The sequence below is a fragment of the Struthio camelus genome, chromosome 21, assembly GCF_040807025.1.
Source record: "Struthio camelus isolate bStrCam1 chromosome 21, bStrCam1.hap1, whole genome shotgun sequence".
Lineage (NCBI taxonomy): Eukaryota > Metazoa > Chordata > Aves > Struthioniformes > Struthionidae > Struthio > Struthio camelus.
Window position 1 is genome coordinate 6003143 of NC_090962.1, and position 24885 is coordinate 6028027.

The window sequence follows — 24885 nt, forward strand, 5'->3', positions numbered from 1 at the left end:
GGATTGATACTCCTGTCACCAAGGCATTTCGCCCCCACTTAAGGTCCCAGTCTATGCCAGAGCTTAAAACCGCTGGGTTATCTGCGTTCTTTTAAGTCTTTTTCCCCAAACCTCCCTACTTATTGCCTCCTCGTGCCATGAGGCAAATGAAACGTCTGTAGTAGGACGCAAACGCGGCCCTAATTATTTGATGTCCGTCCCCTCCAGTCATCCTTAGGACGAGTGGAAAACTCACCTAGGTGCTTGTTCTTTTTTTCCCCTAAAGCATATCAAGTGTTAAATTTTGCGCTGCGCCCTGATTTTTATATTTTGCTCTATTTGTTTCTGCTAAGATACTTAGTAGTTATTGACTGAACGTCAGCATGACTAGCAAGAGAGGAGTTTCAAATTCAAGCAGCTTTTTTGCAGGGCCTGCGTCTGCTATAGAGCTAGGAAGTCCGCTAAACAACGCGACATCATCGATAGGTTAACCGAGCAATCGCAGGCAACGGTGATAACTCTGAAGGGCCACCACTATTTCAGCGGTCAGTTGGCCCCAGCCCTTGGGTTTCACGTCCTCCGGCTCAAACTGCCCGAGAAAGCCGTGCTCCCCCCCCCCCCGCCCCCCTCAGGGGTTTTCGCGCGCCTGGGCGCCCGGCCGTTAAATAACGGCTGCGCCAGCGGGGGGCGCGCGACATGGCGGCGGCGCGGCCCCGCCCCGCGGCGCCGGGCGGGAAACGGCGCGGGGCCGCCTCAGGCGGCGCCATGGAGGCGGCGGGCGGCGAGGAGCGGCAGCTGCTCATCCAGGTACGGCGGGGCCGCCGCCTGCCCCCGGCCGGCCGGCCGGTCGTCTCCCGCCGGGAGAAGCGCCGGCCGGGACAAAATGGAGCCGCGGTGGCGGAGGGGGAGGAGGGTGGCGGCCCGAAGGCCCCGTGGCCGCCGCGCCGGCGGTGAGGGGGCGGCTGCTGGTGCGCGACGGGGAAGGCGCCGCTCGCTCTCGTCAGCTTGCTGGCGGTGAGGTTGCGGTCCTCGGGATTTGCGGCAGCCAAACAAACTGGGTTTTTTTTGGGGGGGGGGGGGAGGAAAAGGGGACGTTGTTCGTCCGCGATAATTTTAAACGCGCGGGCAGGGGATCCCCTGCGTGTGTTTTACAGCGCTGTGCTCGTAGGAGGCGCGGGGTGGTAAACGGGATGTTGCGGAGGGGGCTGGGGGAGGGGTGTCAGTGCGTTTAAACAGCGATTTATGTTGCATCCTTTTAATTTGTTATTGTTTACGTTCGACCTGGTACGTCAATCTGTAGAGAGCTGAGCTGTAATTCTTTTGCATCGTTTCAGAGGCTAAAAGCTGCAGTTCACTACACTGTTGGCTGTCTGTGTCAGGATGTTGCAGAAGACAGAGACATGCAGTTCAGCAAACAAGCCATTGCAGCTATTTCAGAGATCACCTTCAGGCAATGTGGTACAGAAGTTTGCGTGTATCTGTTCAAGAGCAATTGCTGGAGATTGAATGCTTTTAAAAAAAAATAGCACTGGAACCAGTTATCACTGATGGAGTGTTTCTTGCATCACACTTCTTAAAGTACAAGAAATGCTAATTCTGTTTTTCAGGACTGGAAAGAGCATTTAAATACATGTGAAGTGTTCTGTGTGGGCTGTCCTCTGTGCAACAAAGTGACACATAAGAAAAGCTATGATTGCTTCTCATAACTTACTTTGATTCATGGTAACGCAGTTGCACCTGAAGCAATGAGCTCTACTTCTTTTCTGAATATGCGAGGGTTAAAGTATAAGAATTTAGAAACTGCGTACTGTTTGGTGGTCTGATCATCTAGTTTTAATTTCTCACATGCACTAGCACACATCTACATCCCTGCTACAGCAGGGAGTTATTAGAGCATCTCAGAATAAGATCTTAAATGTATAATTTAATCTGGTTAGTTCCTTTGTGGGGAGCAGTTTATTAGCTAACCTTACATAGCGGCTTCTGCATGAAGAACATCTTGTCAGCTCCTGCGCAGGTGTACAGGACTGTTTTTTGTATTTATTTGTATGTGTTTGCCCTTCCTCAGCCTCATTGGTCCTATATTTACTCTGTGAAATATTTGAAAATTAATAGGCATTATACATCTGAGCTGTATTTTTGATCTTTGTTATAGCTACAGAAGTGTGAAAGGTATATATAGTATATATATTTTTTTCTACTCAGAGCATTTTAAAGTATTGGGTGTCTTTTTTCTTTTTTTTTCCTTCAGAAAACTTTGCAAAAGACCTTGAAATGTTTGCAAGGTAGGTACTGGAGCACTTGATTGTTACAAAGACTTGCTTCTCTTGCACGCCAGTCAAATAACTGGATAATCTCTAAAAATCTCTCTTGTACTTCACGTTTCAAAGGGTTCTATTGGCCTGTCTGTGAAATGCAGGTCAAGCTTTTGTTGTCCTTCAAGACCACTGCAATTCTCTCTGTTTATGACTCTTCAGAGAAGTCCTGCATCCCTCCCCAAATCCCCTCTGTTCTTCCTCATCTTGAAAATCCATTTTAAATGATACAAGAGACTATTTAAATTAATGACTTCATATAATTGTCAAATGGGTTGCTATTTAGTGGTACCAGTTGATGTGGGAGTGGCAACTGCTTACTAGCATGCCTATGTTTCATCTGGTTGCTCCAAGGAGGTAAGGGAATATTTTAAAGAATTAGTGTCTGCTGCTCTGAGTCAAAACTCACCCAGTAACCTGTTGGGAAATAAGAAGAGCAGTGATGCTTGATGTGCTGGTTGCAAAGTTCTACTCTTTCTACACAGAAGTGTGGGAGTTTAGATGTACACAAAAGCATTTGTAAAAAGGCTTTTGTGTGTTATATTTGGAGTAAACGGGCACATTTGGTTTACTGGGTCTCAGTTTAGTCCTATTAGTTATTGTTCTGAATGACACGTCTTAAGGCCTCACATAACTAATGCTGGCAAACACATCGAGGTTAATTTTTTAATTTTATGCAGGCATGCAAAACGAAGCACGGTCACGGCAGAAGATGTGAAGCTTTTGGCTAGAAGGAGCAATTCTTTGGTGAGATTAACTATGTTTTCTTTCTCACAACATTCTTTTTAAATCAATTGGTTAATTCTCAAGAGCATTTGAATGAAGGCCATGAATGATGAAGCAACTGTTGCTTAAGCAGTTTCACTGGTTTACAGAAGATAGATGGGCAAGCTCGTCTCCTAACCAGCGATTTGTTCTTAGCAATTTGTTTTTTTTTTTCCTCCTCCATATCTTATTCTGCTTCTTGACACTATGCCTCACTATGGGGACATAGATCTGATTGCAATTCAAGGAGTGGTGTTTGGGCTACAACAGAGTCGCTGAAGTTCCAAGTACAAAAATGCAATAAACAGACACATTGCAGCCCTGTCAGTAGGGGAAGTAAATCATTGTTTTGTTTTGTTTTTCCTGATGATGTGTTCCTTTGTTTTTAGCTTAAGGTCAGGGATAGCTTGAATTTTCCTTGAGCTGCTGAGTTTCCTATCATTGTTAATACAGGGATGGCTCACCTCGTTGTATTCTCTCATATGCTGGTCTGTATTGAGCGAATGGAAGTCCGCTGGACTCTATGTTAAAGACGTACCTGTAAACTCTTACTTTTGATGTGAAGAAGAGGACAGTGTCTTCACAAAGAGGAAACCCTTGTTGTCATTTATTATTTGTTAACCACCACAATTGTATTCAGCATGGTGTAAAAACAGAAAATGCACCTCTTCCTGGATTCTGAGGACTTTACAGTCTAAACACGTGCTTCTATTCAAAAATAGAATATATGTGCAAATTAACACACCTCTTTACAAAATACTTCATGTGCTAATTTTAGTTTTATGTGAGTAGGTTTCTCCTTCCATTTATGATTTGGAATATGCTACAAACTCACCTCTGAAGACAGTAGATGCTGGAGCTGAATTATGTGTTTCCAGCTATCAGCTGTTGTTCATTTCAGTTGGGTCTAGAGGACTCTTGCGCTGTCTCCATATTCAGATTGTATCTCTGCAAACTACTGCTCTGTATAAGTACTGACATTGCTGTTACGGTTCTAGTGGTGGATATAGCATACGCTTATAAATCCTAGTCTTGCCAGGGCATTTCACATATCTAAGGATATCCACCTTAGACTGAGGGCTTTGGGCAAGAATTAAAACTGTTTTATGCTTGTCTTTTTTTCAAATAAGAATTTGCCCAGTTAATTTCTCTTAAGATACATGAACAAATGAAGTTTCAACATTAGATGACTGACTAATTTATTGTTCTCAGCTAAAGTATATCACGCAGAAGAGTGAAGAACTTGTATCAAGTAACATGGAGCAAAAGGAAAGGAAGAAAAAGAAGTCCAGCTCAGCAAAGGCAGGGAGACTTTCTGAGGAACAAGAAGCAGCTGTGGCTGAAAGTGAAGATTCCAACATGGCATGATTTTCCTTTCAAGTAACTTCTCTGATCATTTTTTCTTATTACTGTAGCGCAGTCAGAGATTGCTCTTGCAGGTTAGTGGAAGTGTTGAAGATTTAGTCTTTTAGGTGAATGTGATTAGTTGTTTTTTTAGTTCCAAAGCTGAAGACTGTTAGAATTCAGCAAAGTTTACAGACAAAATTGCCTAAATTGCTCACTAAGAGAGATCTTACTGTCATTAAAAAAAAAAAAAAAACCCTTTATCTAAAGAATTTAGAGCAAAGCATTCTTACTCAGCGTAAAACTTCAGTATGTGCACCTCCCTCCATGCTGATACTTAGTTTCTCCACTAACGGTGTGATTCGTCCTTGCTTCTGTTGTTAATACTTTTGTTTAGGTATTATTATTTTACTTTTTAGTAGCATATCTCTCAACTGTTGTCTTGACAATTAAAACATTTTTTCGTCACTTTCTCCTATGTATGATCCTCACTTTCAGTAGGTTGCGTGACACTTAAAATTTACTAAAGGAATATGATCTCCTTAATGGTGTTCTGAAATACATCACCATTGCCCTCTGCTGGACTGATACAGACTGACCAAGTGCTGGTTAATTTAAAAAAAAAAAAAAAGGCAGATTTAAGGATATGAGTCATTAGATACAGCCTACAGAAATGAGGATCAGTATCTGATTAAGATACTGTGTGAGAAATTCCAGCAAGTGAGAGGATGCTTGCCTAGGATAGCCTCAACTAAGCAGTGGAAGAAGAAAGACTGTTCCTCCCTTGCTCAGCCCTAGACCAATGAGACAAGCTCTTCCTTGAAGCTACTTGTTCCAGTCCTGGAGAAGACAGGTTAGGGCTGTTCCCCAAAGAAATGTTTAAATCCATCAGGTTCTCATTTTAGTAAGACTCAGCCCTTAAATACTTCCTCAAGATAAAGAAAGGTGAAGATTGAAAAATATTTTTGCTCGCAGTGGACAGCTTCTAGGTGTAGCATTGCTACTTGTTTATAATCCTTCTCTCTTTAAAGCTGAGTACGCTTTCTAGACTTGAGAATTGTTCAGTGGTACATGACAGATTGGAAAAGAGTAACGCTCCGGACTCCTAATAGATGCTCCCATTATTCTAGATCTGTACTTGAGCTCTTAAGTAGTAAAAGATATTTTAGTAGTAGTGGGCAGGGAGGAAAAAAAGGCTTGTTACAGCCTGTAACTGTCCAATATGGATGAAATAAAATCAAGTGCTATAGCATAGAAGAAAATAGGAACAGTGTGAATCCCTATCTCTGGCTCTGTATGGTAAATTTTTTACGCTAACACTTGCATGTACCCTCTCTTTTCCCTGTCCCAAGCTGCTCTGCTCTTAGGGATGAGGTACAGTTTCTTTTGGAATAATAATTTCACTGACTGATGGAACCTAGATAGATAAACTGTAGCAATTCTGAGACCTGTAATCAACAGGGAGTCTCTTCCTGATACACCTGCAACTTATTTACATTTACTTATTTTTCACATCACTTTTTTTTTTTTAATGCCATCACACATTACTTGCTTGCTTTCCTGAGGTTCACGAGACCTTATTTACCTTAAAATACTCTGGTCCTCAGCCTAATCCCATACCAGATGCAAAAGGTTCTTCAGGATGCTTTACGAGAGAGATCAATATTGCAGTGTTGAACACCATTCCTTGAGGCTATTCCTTCTTCAGCAATGGATTTGCTGAGAATAAACGTCTGTTGCAAGGTAAGTTGTCGGCTTGACAAAGTAAAGGAGAAATTTTTGCACTCAAGGCTTTGACATTCTAAAATTTCTACCGTGAAAAGAGCTAAATGGGCAGCCATTCTAGGTTTTCACAGATCTTCTGGCCATACTTTAGACCTCCCTCCGTGCTGTATCCCTCCCTCTTGAGCCCCCATGCAAAATCCATTCTCGTGAATAACATGCAGCTCAGTCACCCTACTTAATGTGAAAGCTTCTGAGGTGTTACAGAAACAAGAGCAAGGAAGTACTAATTTTGGCTTATTTACTCAACATAACGTCTGTGCAGCTTAGACGAACACCAAATACACTTTTCAGGTTTGCAAAACGTAGATCTAATTTAGGGTTAAATCCAGTTACAGAGTATGGTAAATTCTCCTGACTTGCATCTCAACGCTTGATCTTTAAAAAGGTATGCACTGTAAGAAAATACTAAACCTCAAAGTCCTAGGGAGAAAGTAAGTATGCAGGCAGGGAAAGGAGATTGTTGTACAGCTCTGTGAATCACTATGCTATATATCTCTATCACTACCTACTTCACTTCCCACCTATTTAATACTGCTGAACAAGGGAGCTGGTACCCTTCCAGTACAGGAAGAACTTATATGAAAAGGGCAAGATAAGCAGAGAATGATCAAGTATCAACTATTGCTCTTGTCTACACTGTTCTGTCTTTGAAAGAGTAACTTAGATAAGGGTCTGGTTAAAGGCATGCCCAGTTCTATTTGATTTGTTTCTATTGTTTATCCTATTCCTTTCTTGATTAGAAAATTAATACTGCTTTCACAGGATTGCTAGGCTTGTAGAAGCATTTAAACATTTTGATAACATAGTAGCTATCTTTCAAGTCTGTCTGTCACACAGCTGACCTGTTTTCCTTTGAGGTCATTAAGAACAAGGTAAGACCCAAGGGGTCAAGAAGGGAGATGTCTCTAAGTTTGTTAGCTCTGTTCTGTGATGAAGTAGTCCTTATCTGAAGTCTCCCTTTGTCACTTCCTCTCCAAACACGCATGCATACACTCTACTTGTGTATAGCAGGTGCTGACTGAAAGCTAAAGTTGGTTTACTGAAATGTTTCGTGATCATTTGCTATGGAAATACTAGTTGTGGCAGCAGCTCTTTGTTACCAAAGACAGGGGATTCTAACACTGAGTTGAGGCTCGGTAACATAATGATCTAAAGATCAATAATAAAGCCTACACTTACTTAAAAAACAAAATCAATTTACAAGGTCAATTGAACTGCTAGGTTTAAAAACGCATTAAATGAAGATGTTTTAGGAGTTTTCAGCTTCATTCAATTGATTGTACTATTGAAAAAGATCCAAGAAGCAGTATATAAACTTGACCATTAAAAATGATTTTTCATAGAAATTACGGGATGAGATACAGCACTGAAGTCTACTAGCCTCTTAGCTAATCACCTCTCATTTTTCAGTGGAGAGGTTTGAAAGATGTTGACTAATAATGCTTGACTCTTCCAAATTCTATATACTTATTCTTGTTGCAAGTAACACCCAAGACTACTATTAGACACTAAGAAGTTTTATTTTGACACAGTGTGTCATGTTTCTTCCTTCTTGGCATTTACACTAAAAAAGAAAAGAAGAAATAAGAAGGAATAGAAAGAATAAGTTTTTTTAAAAATGCAAATAAATTGGCAAGCTTAGTACCTTCCAGATACTCGGTTCTTTTAGATTTTGAACTAACTCCTTGAAGATTGACAGAGCAGCCTATATACCACAGAAGTAGTCTGTGCAAAGCATAATTACAGTGAGTTAGTGGCAACTTCTCCATGATTGCCAAGTGGCCATCAACTCACCGCAGACAATCTTGCGGAGTACTGCTGTTCTTGTTACTGATATAAAACCTCTGTAGGAAAAGGAGCCTAGCTCTATGTTCTGTATATTAATCAGAAGCAAGCCATCACTTTCCTTCCCATAAGAAAGTTTATCATCTACATCAGGCACTTACAAAGTTACTGTTCCTCCGCGCTGTGAAGAACACTTGCTTCTTCTGCAAGCGCTAATAGGAGCAAATAGATGCAAGTGCAGTAATCTACCTCCACCTTTACCTGAGAGGACGGCGCCAACAAATTAAGTTTTTGCAAAGCTGTCAGAGCCAGTCAGCCAATAAGACACAGGCGTCCTTTGTGGCCCAGAAATATCAGCAATTTCTTCTGAGTTTCCCTGCTCTTATTACCATAGCATCCCACTGAAGGTTTGCTTTATGATGCTTCAGCAGTACCTGCCCCTTTCAAGACATTTACCGGTGAGTGCTCTTACCCATTAACTAATCCCTTCTCTTTGTAATTAAACCTTTTCTCTCCCCTTTTTCCTCTACATTAGGTCATGCCCCTGGAAAGTACCACATTGCACTGTAGCTAGATACTATCAAATGTAAGACTGAATACCTCTTACTTAATCCTGCTGAGGATTTTAGGCAAGGGGAATACATTGTGACTGCAGTGTCACATTCAAGATAGCATTTATTCTGTAGTAAGAACTGCAATATTTAGTGATTTACAGGCATCTGAAGAGTTCTAACTCTGGAGGAAAAAAGGAGGAAAAAAGAGTAAAGAAAGCTCTCTGTTTTTTCCCTTAATGATAGATTGGAAGGACCATCACTGCCTTCCTACTAGAAGGATCAATGTGGTCTCTGTGACTCCAACTCAATTTTTGCCTGCAAGTAGGTGAGTTAAATATTCCTAATACATGCAGGATCAAAGCAGTTACCTTATCTGCGATTTTACATATCTATGAAACAGGCTACAAGTAAAAACCTTTCTTTCCTCTTATACAGCATGAACGGGAAGATTTCCATTGCTAAGTTGAGACTGGAAAAAAAGAAAAAAAGCAAAAGCATTTCAGCTTTGAGCAAATTGTGAGAGAAGGGTTTATAATAGGAACAACAGTAATTGCAAGCCGAGAAGTGAGGTCACAGAAAAAGCCTGCTGCCTGCTCGTTTGCTCACTGCACTCAATTTAATTTGCTAGCCACTGTAATTAGCTTTACAGAGCATAAAAGAGCATGCTTCAAAAATGCTGCTAATGTACAGCCAAATATGCTATTCCAGAAAGCCTTGAACTTCAAAAGCTTGTAACAGAAGGAACATCTTAAGTAGCTATTTAAAGCAGCAAGAAACCTCTTTACCTGCCATGGCCTATAATATTACAAGCCAGAAGCATGTATTGTAAGAAGCAATTACTTGCTCTAGCAAAACAGACCGACCAAAAAGTTGACTGCAAGCTTCCCCCATCACCACCACCCTTAAAGTCCTAGGTGGTACTTAACAGCCTGCACTGCTCCTATTACAGTTCTGAGTTATATAACTAGCTATAATTCCAGTCAGTTCCACGTGGGTAATTTCATTGGAACTTAGACCACATTTTTGCTCACTTGCTCAAGGGCACTAGAACTGGTTAGAGCGTTTATTGCAGTTACACTAGTGGTGTACCATAATTCAACTGGAATACAATATTACATACAGCCTATTGTATGCAGTCTGAATGCCTGCTGTAGCAGTACTCACGGATAGGCATCCTGCACCATTTAAGGTCATGTTGAATCAGTGGAGGTTACATGAAACTGGAAGAAACATTTGCCCCTAGTAGAACTGATTCTCAGCAATTTTTCAGCTCACCTTTCAGATTCTTCCATATACATCTGTTCTCACAGGAGAAGATATTTTGTGAGCTAAGTGAGAGTTCTGGTGTGTCACCAATGTGAGAACGTGCGCCATACCTAAAAATCTTCGGAAATGTTAAATATAGAATACTTCTATTTAAGGAGACATGGGCAAAATATAAGTTCTTCTCCCTCTATCCTTGAGATAGTCTTGTACTTATCACCACGTTCTTTAATCATAGAAGCCAGTGGGAGTATCAAAACTAGTCCAGCAGAAGGGTAAAAAGGTTTTAATGACATTAAAAAAAACCACTGCAACCAATTTGAAAATAAGCCAGTTAATACAAAAAGTGTCATGATACTCTGCCAGTGATTAAGACAGGAATACAAGACTTAGGCCCCAGAGTCTTTCAAAACAAGCATTTCCACCTTTGCTCTATTTTAGAAATAACTGCACCCAAGAGGCAGGAGTACCTTACAGAAAGAGCAAGGAAGTTAAAGGGTTTTAATTTTACTTTCACTGATGAAATTGGCATAAGAATTCAAGTTCCTAGATCCCAGGCTGGAGCTTAGAGCCCGACAGCAGCTGGGGGAAAAAAAAAAAAAACCCTACATAATGACATTTTAACTAGACCCAATCACAGTAAACTCCACCAAAGAATGAGCAGTGTGTGTTCAATGAGCAATCCTCAAAAGCACCTTCTGTCTAATCATTAGCTGTGCCTCAAAGTGTCCTTGTGAGATAGTTATTTTCCCACCTTTTCAATGTAAAGAAAGGAAGACAAGGTAAGCAAGTGCCTGAGGCTTCAGAGGACAGATCCAGTATTATCAGATGGAAGTTTCTGGCTCACAACCCAGTATTCAGAGCTGAACCCTTGCATGCTATGTTTAGCAATACCATTGTTCTAGTATTCTGCAAAAAGTCAAAATCCCTTTGGTTACACATGAGTTGAGTCGTCATAGGAGTTTAAGCCTTAGGACAATGTCCAGATTTTAGTTGTCCAGAGCCAGACCACAGCTTTAGCAGCAAACTGTGGTTCCCAGGACATATCTTGCTTGTGTTCGTTCTAATGCAGAAGAGACTTGTATTTCCTTGACACGTGAAGCAGTGCTGCACAGCCTTATTTTTTGCGTTTTGAACTAAGCCAGTCTCCCCAAGGTAGCGTTTTCTTGCCCTTTGATGTGCTTCTCAGGGAATGCAGAGTCTGCACTTGTTGTAGACGCTTAGAGAGCTCCTGATCGCAAGCCTGCTGCAGAGCTTCAGCTTTCTGCTTGTCCCAGCTTAGAGCCGAGGCCAGGGCTTCTGTGTCTTCTTTGAAAACCAGCTGTAATAAGAGACAGGTTTTACAAACAGTCTTTTCTATTGATGCTCCTCCACCACTAACCCTTCTGCCCACATTAAGAACAGGAGTAACAAGACGTCTCTTTATTACTGGCAGCAATTTGGCTTAGAATAACTTCCTGGCTTACGTTTTCTATCATTTGGGCTACAGTGCTTTTCTCTTTAAAATTTTGTTAACACTTATACCTTCAAGCTATATTCAGATGTTCAACAAACTAACAGAAAGCAGTTTTACTTAGTTTCTACAGCAGGGAGAAGCTAGAGTAGCAAGTTCATAGTAATGGGGGAGGGGGAAGGGCGACACCCAAACTTTTCAATGGTTAAAACTTACCTAGACTTTTTCCTTTCTAAGCTATGGGTTTATTTACACAGATTTTCCAAAATAAGAAGGCCTTTATTTTGATTTGGAGATATAGAAGAAATACAGCTAGATGCATCTGCATCCAAAAAACAAGCTATTGAGCCCGCTGAAGTACTGGCTGACCAAATTACCAAGATTTGGCAGAGATCAAAAGTAAAATTTGTGTAGCTTTTCAGGGGATTAATTCTAGTACTTGGAAGAGCGTCAGCACGATACTACAGAGGAGCTTCAAGTAGGAGAGGGAGGTTACTGAAGTGCAGAAACAGACTAAATTTCATCACTCTGAGGTTGAGATCTATTGATGGTAGAGCCTCCAGAGGCAAGGACACCTTCTCTTGCAACCTTTCTCTCTAGAGGGAGTGCCAGAAGATGGTTGTTTCTCACCCACCTCTAAATCTTGACTGTCCAAGCAGAGTTCTGGGGCAGGTTTCTCTTTCAGAGCAGCAAGGATCTGGTCACTGAGAGCTGTTTTGGCAGAAATGCCTGTACTGCTGGTACCTGTGTCAACCACATCCATCTCCTTTCTTGGTACAGTGTCAGATTCTAAAAAGTAGCAGAATCATTATAGCCTGCGACATAAGGATAGGACAGGAAGAGTTGCCTGAACTGCTTTGTTGTTTTTGATGTTAATAAGATGTAATGTGAGTGTTTAGATGCAGCCTCTAAGCTTCAGAAATCCGTAATGGCAAAAATTACCGTATGATTTAAGCTTTTCCCCAGTCTTTAGCTTTGGGCATTGTGAGAAGTGGGACACAGCAGTGAGAGTACTCCTAGTCTCACCCAGCGAAAGAATTATGCTCATCAGCTATGACATCAGCCACATTAATAGCTGCTCAGCAAGTGACTCACTCCAGGCCTTCCCCTCCCCTTATTTATTCTACTCAACCCCTTCAGTCTTATCTGAAAAGCTCCTTCTCTAGCAACCTAAGGCTCCCTTACCTGCTACTTTGCTTAGGATACTATCCTCATTTTTCAGGGCCTCTAGGTAGAGTTCTAGGAGCTGCTTTGACTGGCGTTCTTCTTCTCGTCTGTCCAGCACCTGCTGCAGGGTGTCCTGCAATACTTGGATTTTAGGTTGACTTTGCGCAAGTTCCTCTGCCAGGTCTGAACGCGGTACATCAATAAGCACCTTAAAAAACAATGAGAGGGCTCCTGCTATGTGAACTGATTTAGTAACTCATGCCATTACACCGCAGTACAAACAGCAAGCTTCCTGAGTGACACAGACTCTCTACTTTGTGGAAGCCCTGCATGTTTTACAATGTTTTCACGTCACAGCAAGTGAGCCCGGTTACGAGATGCTGTAGTGATACTCCACCAGCCAACACTCTTTACCAGCAGCCAAAAGGCATTCAGGAAGGGATGGAATCACGTGGATTTAAAATGGAAATCCTGAAAACTTCTAGCAATCAAAGTTCCACTTGTTAACGTGCATGGCAATACAGAAAGGAAAGCCAACAGAGTCTGGCGTTTTGGAAGCTACAGATTGCAAGAAGACAAGAAGCAGCAGCTATCATCAAGTCTCACCACATACAAGGTGTTGAGCAGTCAGATACTGAAATGACGAGCTCTGGAAGCTGACAAGAGGTCTGCAAAACCCTCTGGACCAGACAGACTTGGAGTGCTGGTCAGCACTGGAGTGCTGCCTTTTGACACATTAAACCGGTGTCTGGAGTCCACCTCAGTTGCTGTTTGGCCAGCTCCTGACCTTTGCCCTTCCATAGCCAGAACTGTAAAGTCGTGCTTTGAGGGGCAGTGATTAAGAGCATCCTTCTCAGACACTTGCACTGCCAAGGGAACAAATATTTTCCCTCAAGGAGGAACTTGACTCTAGTACCACAGCCAGACAACAGCCTCTGAATTTAAGCTTGAGATACTTTGTTTCTTACTAGATTCTTTGCTGTCTGCTGAGATAAACGCAGGAGGAGAAAGATGGAAAGGAGCAATTAGGGGAGTCCCCTTCGTACCTGGAGGTCTTCTTCAGACATCAAGATTATATTAGACAGGTCATCCTTCAGCTGCCTGGCCAGCTGCTTCCACTTCTCTACAGCACTGTCCACTTCATCTATAGACTCCGAGAGCCAGGCAGTACCACCATCTGACACAAAAAAAGTCATCAGTCAGAAGATGGAAACTTTAAAGTTACTAAGGCAGGAAGGAGAGTCATAACATCCTGTTTGAAGCTGTTTACCACTGTTTAGGCTCTTTTGCTTCTGTGTCAGAATTGGGCAGCGAAATCTGTACTGCTGGTACAGCGCATTTAAGTTGCCGTTTGCTGAACGTAGTGTCTCTTAGCCTTGACCTCCCTGCTTGGCTGATCAGCTGGTATAACGTTTAGAGCAGGCAGTCGTCATGCTTAGCCCCTTAGGATCTTTTCAGTTTCACAGCTCTTATTGGTTGCTGTTTTTTTCACTCCTTTGTGAAGGAGTAAGTCCTCTAGCGCATAACCCTTTTCCTTACGAGGGCGAGGAACCAGGCCGGACAGGTCGTTCCTGGTCCACGGGAGTCGGGATAACCTCGCCAAGCGCACTCGCACCTAGGTCGAGTGCACCCCGACCACCCCTCCCTTTCCACGCGCCCTCATCCGCGGAGTACCTGAGTTCTTGCTGGACCATTTCTCGTTCTTAGCCAGCGCCACAAACTTGGTGTTAGGCGGCAGACACAAAAAGTAGTCTTCATCATCCACAATGGTGCCATCTTCTGCCAACACCAAGGTGATGGGCTCCCTGGCCTTGTCGATAGCCAGCACGCCGCCAGCTGCAGGGCGGGAAAAAACACGCTCACTGGGACGAGAACGACACCAGCCCCGGCGCTGTCTCCTTCCCCAGCCGTCCCACCAGCGAGCTCCCGGCCCGGCCCCTCACCCTTGTCGCGCAGCTCCCGCAGGCAGGAGGCGGCCACGCCGTGCTGCTCGCCCGCGCCGTTGCGCCGCACCAGGCACTGCTTCAGCCGCGCCGCCATGGTCGCGCCGGGCACTGCCCGCCCGCCGCGGAGCACGCCGGGACCTGTAGTCCTGGCCTCACCCGCGGCCCTTCCGCACTCTCTCCCGGGGCATGCTGGGAACTACCCCACCGCCAGCCCCCTTCCCCCCCCCCCCCTTAAAGGCGCCGGCGCCCCCTCCTGCTCCTCCGCGGTGCCCGGGCCGCGTCGGGGGTTAAACCCAGCCCGGCGCCCTCCAGAACAGAGATCTCCACAGGGAACTCGTTTGCTGATAATCTTTTAAATATCAAGTGTCTTTGCGTGCTAGTTGTGAGTCAGCGAGTTGTGCGTGCCGCAACCTTTTAGCTGCCCTGATAGTTGCGCTTTCCCTTAGAGACTGTCTCGCTTGCAGAAGTCTGGGATTCGATGAGCTATAAAGGAAGTTTAGTAAAAAAGTATTTAAGTGTTGGCAACTCTTTAATTACTGGTAAAACGATTAACAGAGTCAAATAATTAAAATATGCATAATGGAAAATATAGGTATACTCAAATAATGCATGCTTTTGCAGGCAAGTATGCTGATTGTAAAATTGTAATAGGGACAGAAAAAACACAGGCATGCAATAAATCTGCCTTGGCATATATCAGACTAGCCCTGCCGAAGTAGGAGCCTTTGCAGGCGAAAGCGAATGGGCGTTCCTCGTGCAATTAGTCCTGGATACAGTGAGTCACTTGCACAAATGTTTTCAAAATCGGACCCATTATTTATGCCTCTTAGCACCCAGCACACTTCTGGGAGCTATAACAGTAAAATAATAATGAATAATAAATAGTTACATGCATAAACAAAAATGATGAAGTCATGCGCTGCACCACTGAAATCAATGAGAGTTTTGTCAAGGAGTGAAATGGCAGGGGAAGGTCTTTCGCCGTCCTTCCACCAAGCCTGACTGAGGGCCAGGTACTAAATCATTCATCCCAGGGATGATCCCCTCGCCTTATTCATGAAATCCGTTCTGCTGTGCCACTTTCCATTCGCAAAAAGGCAGGAATGACCCACCCTGCGGACACCCTGCCTGTGTCAGTTAGCACTGCAACCCGAACGATTTCACATTTAGGGCGTTTAATGCTCTCGGACTTGCCCCGAGCTAGGCCCACCCCTAGGCCTGCGTCCCGCCGGGAGGCTGCAGAGGCCGGAAACTCATCGCCGGAGTCGTTCCCAGAAGGGCGCATCTGCGCTCCGGAGTTTGATTCGTTCTGTCTCGAGCGCGAGCCGGTGGGGACGCGCGAGGCGAGAGGGGAACGGAGGTGAGGGCGTTCCATCGGTTGGGCGTGGATAGATTAGCTGGGTCTGGAAAGATGGCCTCCTCGGAGCAAGCAGAGCAGCCCAGCCAGGTACATGGCGGGCCGGCGCTCTGCCCGCTCGGCTCGAGCGGCGGGTGGCAGAGGGCGGGCGGGATGGGGCGAGGCGAGGCGAGGCGAGGCGAGGGCGCTGCGGCCTCCGCGGAGAGAGGGCGAGGGGAGGGGAGGGTGCCTTGCCGGCTCTCCCCCACCCCCCTCGCCTCCTGTCGGCGCGGCCGACGGTTGCGGAGCGCGCCGTGCCGCCGGCCCGTTCCGCTCCCCGCCCCGCCCCCCTTCCGCGGGGGCAGGGGGCGCGTGCCCCGCCGCCAACGGCCGCCCGCGCGCCGCCCCAACGGTCACTCGCTGTGAGGCGGGGGGCGCGCGTGCCCCGCCGCCAACGGCCGCCCGCGCGCCGCCCCAACGGTCACTCGCTGTGAGGCGGGGGGCGCGCGTGCCCCGCCGCCAACGGCCGCCCGCGCGCCGCCCCAATGGTCCCTCGCTGTGGGGGGGGGGGGCGCGCGTGCCCCGCCGCCAACGGCCGCCCGCGCGCTGCCCCAACGGTCACTCGCTGTGAGGCGGGGGGCGCGTGTGCCCCGCCGCCAACGGCCGCCCGCGCGCTGCCCCAACGGTCCCTCGCTGTGGGGGGGGGGGGCGCGCGTGCCCCGCCGCCAACGGCCGCCCGCGCGCCGCCCCAACGGTCACTCGCTGTGAGGCGGGGGGCGCGCGTGCCTCAGGGGCAGCCGTGAGCTACCTGAGTCCCCCGCAGCAGCTGGAAGCGTGCCGCCGGCAGAGGCCGGGCACCCCGGCGGGGACACTGGCCCCTACGAGGAGGAGGGCGTCCGTCCCCAGGCGGCCGGTGACGGCAGCTCCCCAGGATGTATGTTGCACTCACCCTTTTCCCTGCTTCCCCCGAGGCGCCTGGGTTTTTGGTGGGCAGAGCGGTGGGTGCCCTGGCGTCATACAGAAAATGGGTGGGTCTTTTGGCCAGTTTGGAACAGGAGAAACTGAGAGTGGCTCCCCTTCCAAGTGAGACCGCGTTGCTTCATCATGCCCAGTGTCTTTTGTGGAGGACCAGGACATCACGTTTGGTGGTTTTGTGCGTTCTCCGCGTTCTTTTTGACTCTGTGTACTTTGGAGTAGCCTCAGAGCTTCGTATCTTATTGGAATTGGTTTTGTAATTTGGCTTCCTGCCTTGTATGGTAGCGTGAACTGATATGAGACACAATTCACCAAACAAAAGTTAAACGCAGTTCTAATTGGAAGAGCCATTTAGGCCAGGTGCCTAGACAGTAGGCATGTTTTCATATTTGGGTCTGTATGTAAAATTTAGTAAAGCATTTGAATAGGAAAAAAAAAACAGCCAGGGAGAAAAAGGAGGCGAGTCATGTATCAGCTGGGTTTTAAAATGAGGTAGAGTACCAATTAGACAAAGTGTTGTGCTAGGAAGACTGTCAGATTCAAAAGGAGCAGCAAGGGACGAAGAAGGTTCTTGAACCAACAGTATAAGAGGGCAAAGCAATGGTATAAACGTTGTCCAAAACTGAGTGTGAAGGGTAAAAGGGGCACAGGAGTTCACTGGTTTGGGTACGCTCTCAAGAAACGTACTAAAAACACCAGTGATTTTTAAACTAGGACCTGAAATGAATGGGGAGCCAGAGGGGAAAGTAGAAGTACGGTGTAGTTGTACACAGTCTAGTTTTCCATGCAGTTGCACTGGGGGCTTGCTCGTGATCCAATGTAACTTCAAGTTCACTGCAAACTCTACCTTCAATTTAGTGACTTTTTGGGACCCTCTTCATCTCATCAGTATTTCTGACAGACTCCTGAGTTTGTGATATCTATGGAATTTTGTAAAATCATCCTTGAGGGGGCCAGAGAGTTCCCTTGCAGTGGACAGGAGATGAAGGGTCCGGTGTTTCAGCAGCAGGGAAGAAAACAGCTAAGTTTGCCACCAAGAAGCTTTTGTGCACTGTCATTCACATCTATGGTGTTTTGACTAAATCACTGTGAACCTTTCTGTGGATTCTTTTATTTTGGACTGAGGAAGTTAAGTTTGTAGGGAACAAGGCTGAACTCCACTGAAATAAAAAAAGTTTAAAACTCATACTCTAACCAGTACACATCTCATAAACTGAGAAAGGCCAAATTAGCAGACTGACAGTGGGCTTGCTGGGCAAGTTTGCATTGGCCATATGCCTTAATCAATAACTGTCCGAGGTGCAGGCATTATGATCTGTTCCTCATGCAGTGAGTGAATACTTTCAGAAGGAGGAAATCTGAAACAACCTGAGACTGATCTGTAAGCCAGTTGGGCAGTCTGCAGGGTTATTGACTATAGGTTCCTGAGAAAGAAATCTGGCAAATTGGCAAATGTGATTGCCTAAGAAACATTCAGGATCTCATGAGTTTGGATATACTGTCCTCCCATTTCACTCTTTTTTTTTCTTTTTTTTAGTGTTGCTTTACCTCAAAAGAAGGCTTGGCATTTGGAAAAGGAAAAGTCTTAATCTTTAGCAAGCCTCATAAATGTAGCAGGAGAACGCCCTGGGCTTTAAACTTAAGGACTTAAGGAAAATCACTTTGTCACTGTCTCTACAGTAAAAAGCGGGCTTTCTGTGCTTTCCATGTAATTTGAGGAAGACAAGATACCTTACTCTGCATGCAGGCTGCTGGATAGTAATTTTTCACCACAGAGAGACTATTTTGCATGTAGCTGGCTGAGAGGGAGGAAGACAGTCTGAAGCCACTGGAGGTGAACATGGTCAATTAACCCCTCTCTTGCTGGATTCTGTTACATCATATGCAAAAATGCTAGGTTCTCATGCAATCACAAGTTAGTCGAACCTCTTTTGGCTCCTGACCTGTCGTGACTTCATTAGTGGCGTAGGCCTTGTTTAAAGGGCACCTCTGGCAATTTGCCTTGCTTCAGGTATGTGAGGCAATGCCAAGTTTGGCCGAAGAATAGCCATACTCATCCTTACCCCACCCACCCACCCACCCACTGAAAGGTGCAGCCCTGCTTCTGTTCTACATTTCCCTTTTTCCCCGCTGTCAGATCAGTGCACTTGGGTGGAGGCAGAAGTTTTGCTCCTGTTCAAGGCAAGGTGTCTGGTGATGGTATCCCCAGCCTTCACCTGTTGAGTACGGCTGCGACGTTAGTTGCATGTTCTCATCCCGACCTTGAGCTGAGAGGTGTTAAATGCTCTCAAATTCTGTTGGCTTGGGTGAGATTTGAGAGGATCTTGCAGGACTGGCCAGAAACAGGAGGTGTGATCTCCAACTGAAGAATGAATGGCACAGTAGATGGATGCTTAAGGGGATAATTCCAGAGTAAAACCAAATAATGAATGTACCTTCACTAGTATAACAAAATGTAAGTGCCAGTCTTCTCGTGCAGCCATTGCAGTTTTGACACTGGTGTCAACGCGAATAAAAAGAAGGTGTGCTCCTTACACACTAAATATTGAGAGAACTTTAAAAAATATTTACTTTCTACAACTGATGATGTGTGTTTATTGTTGTGCATTCAACTTAAGGTTAGGCGTATTACCACTAACTTGCTTCATATGTTTATGTTTGCTGCCTATCATGTTTCCTATTACAAATGTAGTTAGTTTAGCTGTTGAAAACAGACTGTCAGATTCCTTTTGGCTTATTGTCTCTTTTGCTTAGCTTCGTTTTCTCATTCTCATGAATGAATATATTGCTTCAAGCATTACGGAGGGAGGAGGGTGTTGCAGCCCAAATTAAATGATTTACAGAGACAGAATTATAGTAAAGTCCATAAACATTTCTACCAGAGATTTTGAAATATTTCATTCTGTTTACAAATCATATTCTTTGGTCTTTTAGCAATGGCTCTACTAAAAAAATCAACAGAAGAAAAGATCCTGTCTCTCTGTGAAAATTCCTAATAATAAAAGTAAGAGAAGAGCAAGAAGATGATATGGCCTATAAATACAGTAGCTATTTTCTGATTTTTCTTGGCTATCAGTATTTCCTTGATGCTGAATACTTTGGTAGTGTATTTGGTGAATCTTGCTGGCTCAGTAAGCCAGCAACCCTGGCCTCCGATATTCCATTTAACTGTGAAACCCTGCAGTGTTAGAGAAACTGGAACACTTAAAAATACTTGACAGTAATGTTGTTGGTTTAGATAACCGTGTCTAACATTTTACGAGCTGTTTGATTTGGGACACAGAATGATACCTAATTGTCTGTATAATTACATGCAGAAGCTGAGACTCCTGTAACCAGGAAGTCAGTATGTGGCTTGTCTGTTTGAGTCATAAAAGGCTTGAAATTGTTAAAGTCAATGGTTGAATTGGGCTTGGCCCCAAGATGGTTAAGTGCAGCCACCAAGGCGAGATAGGCAGAATGATTGCTGTATGCAAGATTCTTTTGTTTGTTACATAATATTGGAAGGCTCACTATGCTAAAGTCAGATCACATTTAATTTTGATGTGGGAGACTGAGAAAGGAGAGGTGGTAATGTGAATGGAATGCTTGGTGTTCTAACACCTTTCATACTTGATGATGGTTTTACATGTGGTTTAATGTGGAAGTAAGAGGCGCACACCGGCCCAGATGTTACTCATTTTATTTCTAAAGCTTCATTATACTCATTTGGGCTACCTTTTTTTTCTTCATTTGAGGAAGAGATTAAAAAAGATTTTAAAGGTATTGAAGTATACCTGATTTGTTCCTCCAGAGACTTAGTTCTCTAGTTGCAGCATTAGCCAATATATGGGTGAATTTTCCCCTCCACCTGCTTGTAGCTCTTGACTGTTTATCCTCTGGATTCTCTGCTGAGTCTGCCTTAAAGGATAGTTTGTGATACCTTTAACCAAATACTTGGTCTCTGTACTGTGGTATCCATGGTTTCCATTACACACAGGTTATTGAGTAGCCATCACGTGGAAAGGATGAATTCTTTACTGACTTGTCTCATAACTACCATGATCTGTAGGGTTATTGTCCCCTGCCTTATAATACTAATTTCTTAGCTGTTGCATGATGCCTTGAACTTGGAAATTTGGCTGAAAGGAAAATATAGGTCTCTCTATGCATTTAAAATCATTGTAGCTTGGCCAATACAGCCATAAATTGTCCAACTAATAAAATATATGTTGTCAGGCTATTTACAAGCAGATGTCAAGTAGAATGTCGGAATATTTGTCTTCAGGATCACGACTCTTACCTATCACTATAGTACATATTTTCTCACAGGAGCCAAGGCTTCGTTTCAGATCCTTCATTGGGCAATTTCCTAGGTTGGCCAAATATTGTGTGGAGTGGCAGTCCATAAATACCAGTTCAACTTCTGAGGGCAGAACACATAAGCTCTAGTACTTAGGATGCTCTGGAAATTTTCTGGACATGTGTAGTCTGTGGTGGTTAGCGCAGGGAATGGTTTCTTTGTGGCTCTCCCGCTTTCTCCTCACACCTATAGTTTTTCTCTTTGCAAAGGGTGCATATTCTTAAAAAGACCCAACACTTACCCGAATAGATTGGTTGGAATAATTCTATGGAAGTATTAGTTAACAGCTGTATGTATTTGTTTCAAAGTATTCAACAGGATTTTTATTTGTGCTGCATCTACCTCTCCTCAGCAGTTCTGATGCAGTGCTAACTGAATTTGATGAGAATCTTTCCCTTGACTTCAGTGTGCTATGAATGAGACCCAAATATCTTGGAGTATTAGCCATATGACCTGTGTTAGTCCTGAGATTTGACTGAAAAACTGAAAAAGAGCACATGCACCATTAAGTTCATCTACCACCTAAACAGATTCAGTTAACTATCTCATGCAAGCCATGCTCTTTTGTTTTGATTCTCATGTGTTTTCCCTATTTTAGGAAGGGGAGACCATTATTTTTCTTTCATCCATCTAGAAAAGATTTGAAAGCAGAGATACTATGCATATAAGAATAGGGAATTGGGGATATGTAAAATTATGCTTTGGTGCCCTTTTCTCAATATAGCATGGCGTTCTCACCACCTCATACAGACCGAGGAGTGCGATTCCAGTACTGCGTTCAAGCTGATATTTGTACTGGTCACCGTTTACGTTACATAAATTCCTAGTGGCTGAATTTTAGCAGGTACACAGTGGAGTAACAAAAATGATGGTGGCTGCACGTCAAGTCACGTGGAGACTCCCTAAAGAATCGCTACCCAGCTGTGGGATCTAGCTGGGCCTTGGTAATGGTGCATAGGTATCTGGACGCAGCTGAGGTTGCAGCATATTTGAGTTACTGGCACCCTCTTGTGGTAAATGCTTATTTCTATCTATGTTTCTTGAGTATTTTGCAGATGGGAAAATCTTGAGATACTTTAAAGGTGTGGTATGTGGCATGAAAGTGACTCGTACAACTGGAAGACAAAAGTCTCTTAGGATTTTATGGTATTACTTGGAAGTTTTAGCTTTGTCTGTACTCGGTGAATAAGACTCCTTTTCTCTGAGTTTCAAAACTTGTCTTCGTTACTAATAAAACTGCATTTTTTTATCAATGGAGGTAACCAATATGTGTCAGCTCTCCTAAAATAAAATACACAGCGAAGGCGACATAGTTTAGGCGATCTTAACATCATACGAATTCCATTTGAAAGCAGATTATTGACCAGGGCAAATTTATTTTGTGATAAAACGTAAGGGTCTGTACCTTGGGAGAGCTGTTGTACGTTAGATGCACAGAGATCAAACTTCACTTTTTTTCAGCAGTGAAGACAAGCTCAGAGAGTCTAATTCTGATGACACATGGAACTCTGCAAAAAAGCTATGCCTGTTCCCAGTGAGTGAGTGAATATGAGCAGTAGGTGAGCTTGGAGAATGCAAGTTCCCAAATTTTAAATCTAGTTCAACCTTTGGCTTGCCGTCCTGCCTTAATCAGCCCTTTCTAGTGTGGAAGGTGAGGTGTTCGGCATTGGCCCTGGTGCTGTGAGGTTTAGTTAAATCACTAATTTTTTGAAATCTTTGGAAGAGTAGTGCAGAAACCACCGAGTTAGAGTGGGGTACCTTTGCATCCAGTATAATAGCAATACTGTGGGCTTTCTCAGCATTTCTTCCTTCAAGTATCTCAAAGTTCTTTGCAAACATCAATTACTCATCAAGGTCCTTATGAGACAGGCAGGTTATTATCCTCATTTCTTATACAAAGAAATGTCCTATCTTATACCATGCAATGTGACAAGTGTTGCAACCAGGATTTCAGTGGAGAGAGTCCCAGTTTCGTGCTGTGTTTGTTCACTGCACCACATATTTCAGAATTTGAGTTAAGGTGAACATTTCTCTCGTGACATCTCTGTAGTTTCTCTGGCACTTAACTACTGTCTCCCTAGAGCAAGTTCTGCTGATGCTGGGGGTTCTATTGGTTTACATGGGAACTGCTGGAACTAATTTTCTCTGTGATGTAGACCTGTTTGTCTTCAGTACATCACAGAACTACTACTGGTATCAGGAACCAAGTGTGTCTGCCCAAATCCTGCTCAGATAACGTGTGGTCTTGACAGAGGAGCATTTCTAATTATGTCCATCAGGTGGCAATATAACCTCACTCTTCTTTTTGCTTTACAGCCTGGTTCCTGCCCTGCAGCTGAAAATGCAGCATCTCGGGAGCCACTGGTGAGTTTTTCAAGAAGCAGGATATTGTTTCTTTCAGATAAGTGAATATACCTGAGTCATTCTCTTTGCTGCCTCATTTTGCATCCACTTTTTTGCTTTTCTAAGGAGTTGGTTCTTTGTTCAAAAGGTGTAAGCTGTTTCACGTTGCCCTGCTGATGACCTCTGAATTCTGACCTGTAGCCATCACCTCCTGCCTTTCCAGAGGGTAGACGTGGGTCACCTAGGCCTCTGAACTTATCCAAGCACTGAGGTGTCCTTGAGCAAGGCCTGGCTGTCCTAAATGTGTGCAATGTATGCTGTTGATTAGTGCTTATTAGTGAAGAGTCTGAAGAAGGATCTGTGCAGTATAATTTGAACTGAGATTTTTAAGGCCAATGTCTAATAAAATGAGCTCTGCTGCTCAGAGACCTCATCTCTCTACTGATAAGAACAACTTCTTGACTGTGAGGGTGACAGAGCACTGGAACAGGTTGCCCAGAGAGGTAGTGGAGTCTCCTTCTTTGGAGATGTTCAAAAAAGCCACCTGGACACGATCCCGGGCAACGTGCTCTAGGCGACCCTGCTTGAGCAGGGGGGCTAGGCTAGATGATCTCCAGAGGCCCCTTCCAACATCAACCATTCTGTGATCTCAAGCTGTCTTGTTTTCAGATACACTGGGCAAGAGCTTAGAAGTGTCTGGCAGCTGGCAGTGCATGTGATCAAATGTTTTGACTCTGGAACTGTTTTGGAAAGAACTCCAGGATTTTTTGTGTATGAGGATAACTAAGAGAACTCTGTTTTGTTTTATGGTGCTGCAGGCTGGGAAGTGAGCCACCAGACTCCTGAGCTGCAGGGTTTTTTTACAACCTTCTTTTTCTTTTTTACTTTCCTCTTCAACCATCTATAACTCAATCAAAACCTTGCCAAAATTCTTAGCCCTTCTTACTGTCCTAAACATGTTATCCTCTCATTGAGTTCCTTCTGTGGTTTTCATTTGGTGATTGTACCGTATACAAGCTGCTTGCAGTGAGAGATGTCAGTGACTGAGGAGTGCAGGACAAAAATTGAGCACTTTCCATGAAGGTGTGGTGCTGGTCACATCAAAGCATTTTTGCCTTGTAACTCTATCTGGAGAACCCAGGAGGTGATTTTTAAAAGAGGGGGATGTGAGTAAAGACTGTGAGCTGGGAAGGCTTAGTAAAACACATGTAATGAGAGTGCTGTTTGTTAGTTCTGTTAAGCTCTGCAGTGAAAAACTCTTTAGCCTAGTACTACTGTACCACCTCCTAACTGCATAGACATCTCTTGTGCTGAGATTACTCAAAGTTGTTACTGACACCATGTGCTTTGTGATGGATTTTTTGTTTTTGTTTTTGTTTTTCCCTCCCTAGGGAAGCTAATAGCAGGCAGCAGATCATCACAACCTGTGCTTATCTACAGTTCGTTCTCTTTCTCAAGGCAGATTCTAACATTACCTTTGATTTAATTAATAGATCTTTGTATATACAGCTGAATAATTGCTCAGAGGAAATA

General features: G+C 44.2%; 3 protein-coding genes across 3 annotated transcripts in view; 2 read left to right on the forward strand and 1 right to left on the reverse strand.

The window, feature by feature from the left end:
- The first annotated feature begins 609 nt into the window (after positions 1 to 609).
- CENPS (centromere protein S) lies at positions 610 to 4876 on the forward strand. The gene is made up of 5 exons (XM_068915736.1): positions 610 to 786; positions 1314 to 1437; positions 2231 to 2264; positions 2975 to 3041; positions 4272 to 4876. Exons 1-5 carry the CDS (start codon positions 676 to 678, stop codon positions 4425 to 4427), a joined length of 492 nt encoding a protein of 163 aa, XP_068771837.1. The 5' UTR covers positions 610 to 675; the 3' UTR covers positions 4428 to 4876.
- Positions 4877 to 10061: 5185 nt separating this feature from the next.
- DFFA (DNA fragmentation factor subunit alpha) lies at positions 10062 to 14554 on the reverse strand. Its single transcript, XM_068915734.1, has 6 exons — positions 14354 to 14554; positions 14085 to 14246; positions 13457 to 13587; positions 12429 to 12618; positions 11878 to 12032; positions 10062 to 11111 (listed from the first exon to the last, which is right to left on the reverse strand). The coding sequence occupies exons 1-6, from the start codon at positions 14448 to 14450 to the stop codon at positions 10908 to 10910; spliced, it is 939 nt and encodes a 312-aa protein (XP_068771835.1). The 5' UTR covers positions 14451 to 14554; the 3' UTR covers positions 10062 to 10907.
- Positions 14555 to 15648: 1094 nt separating this feature from the next.
- The window catches only part of PEX14 (peroxisomal biogenesis factor 14), a 79994-nt gene continuing 70757 nt past the window's right edge, over positions 15649 to 24885 (forward strand). The window contains exons 1-2 of the mRNA XM_068915733.1: positions 15649 to 15803; positions 23326 to 23373. Of these exons, the coding sequence (XP_068771834.1) occupies positions 15768 to 15803; positions 23326 to 23373 (84 nt within the window). The 5' untranslated portion in view covers positions 15649 to 15767. The remainder of the gene's footprint in view (positions 15804 to 23325; positions 23374 to 24885) is intronic.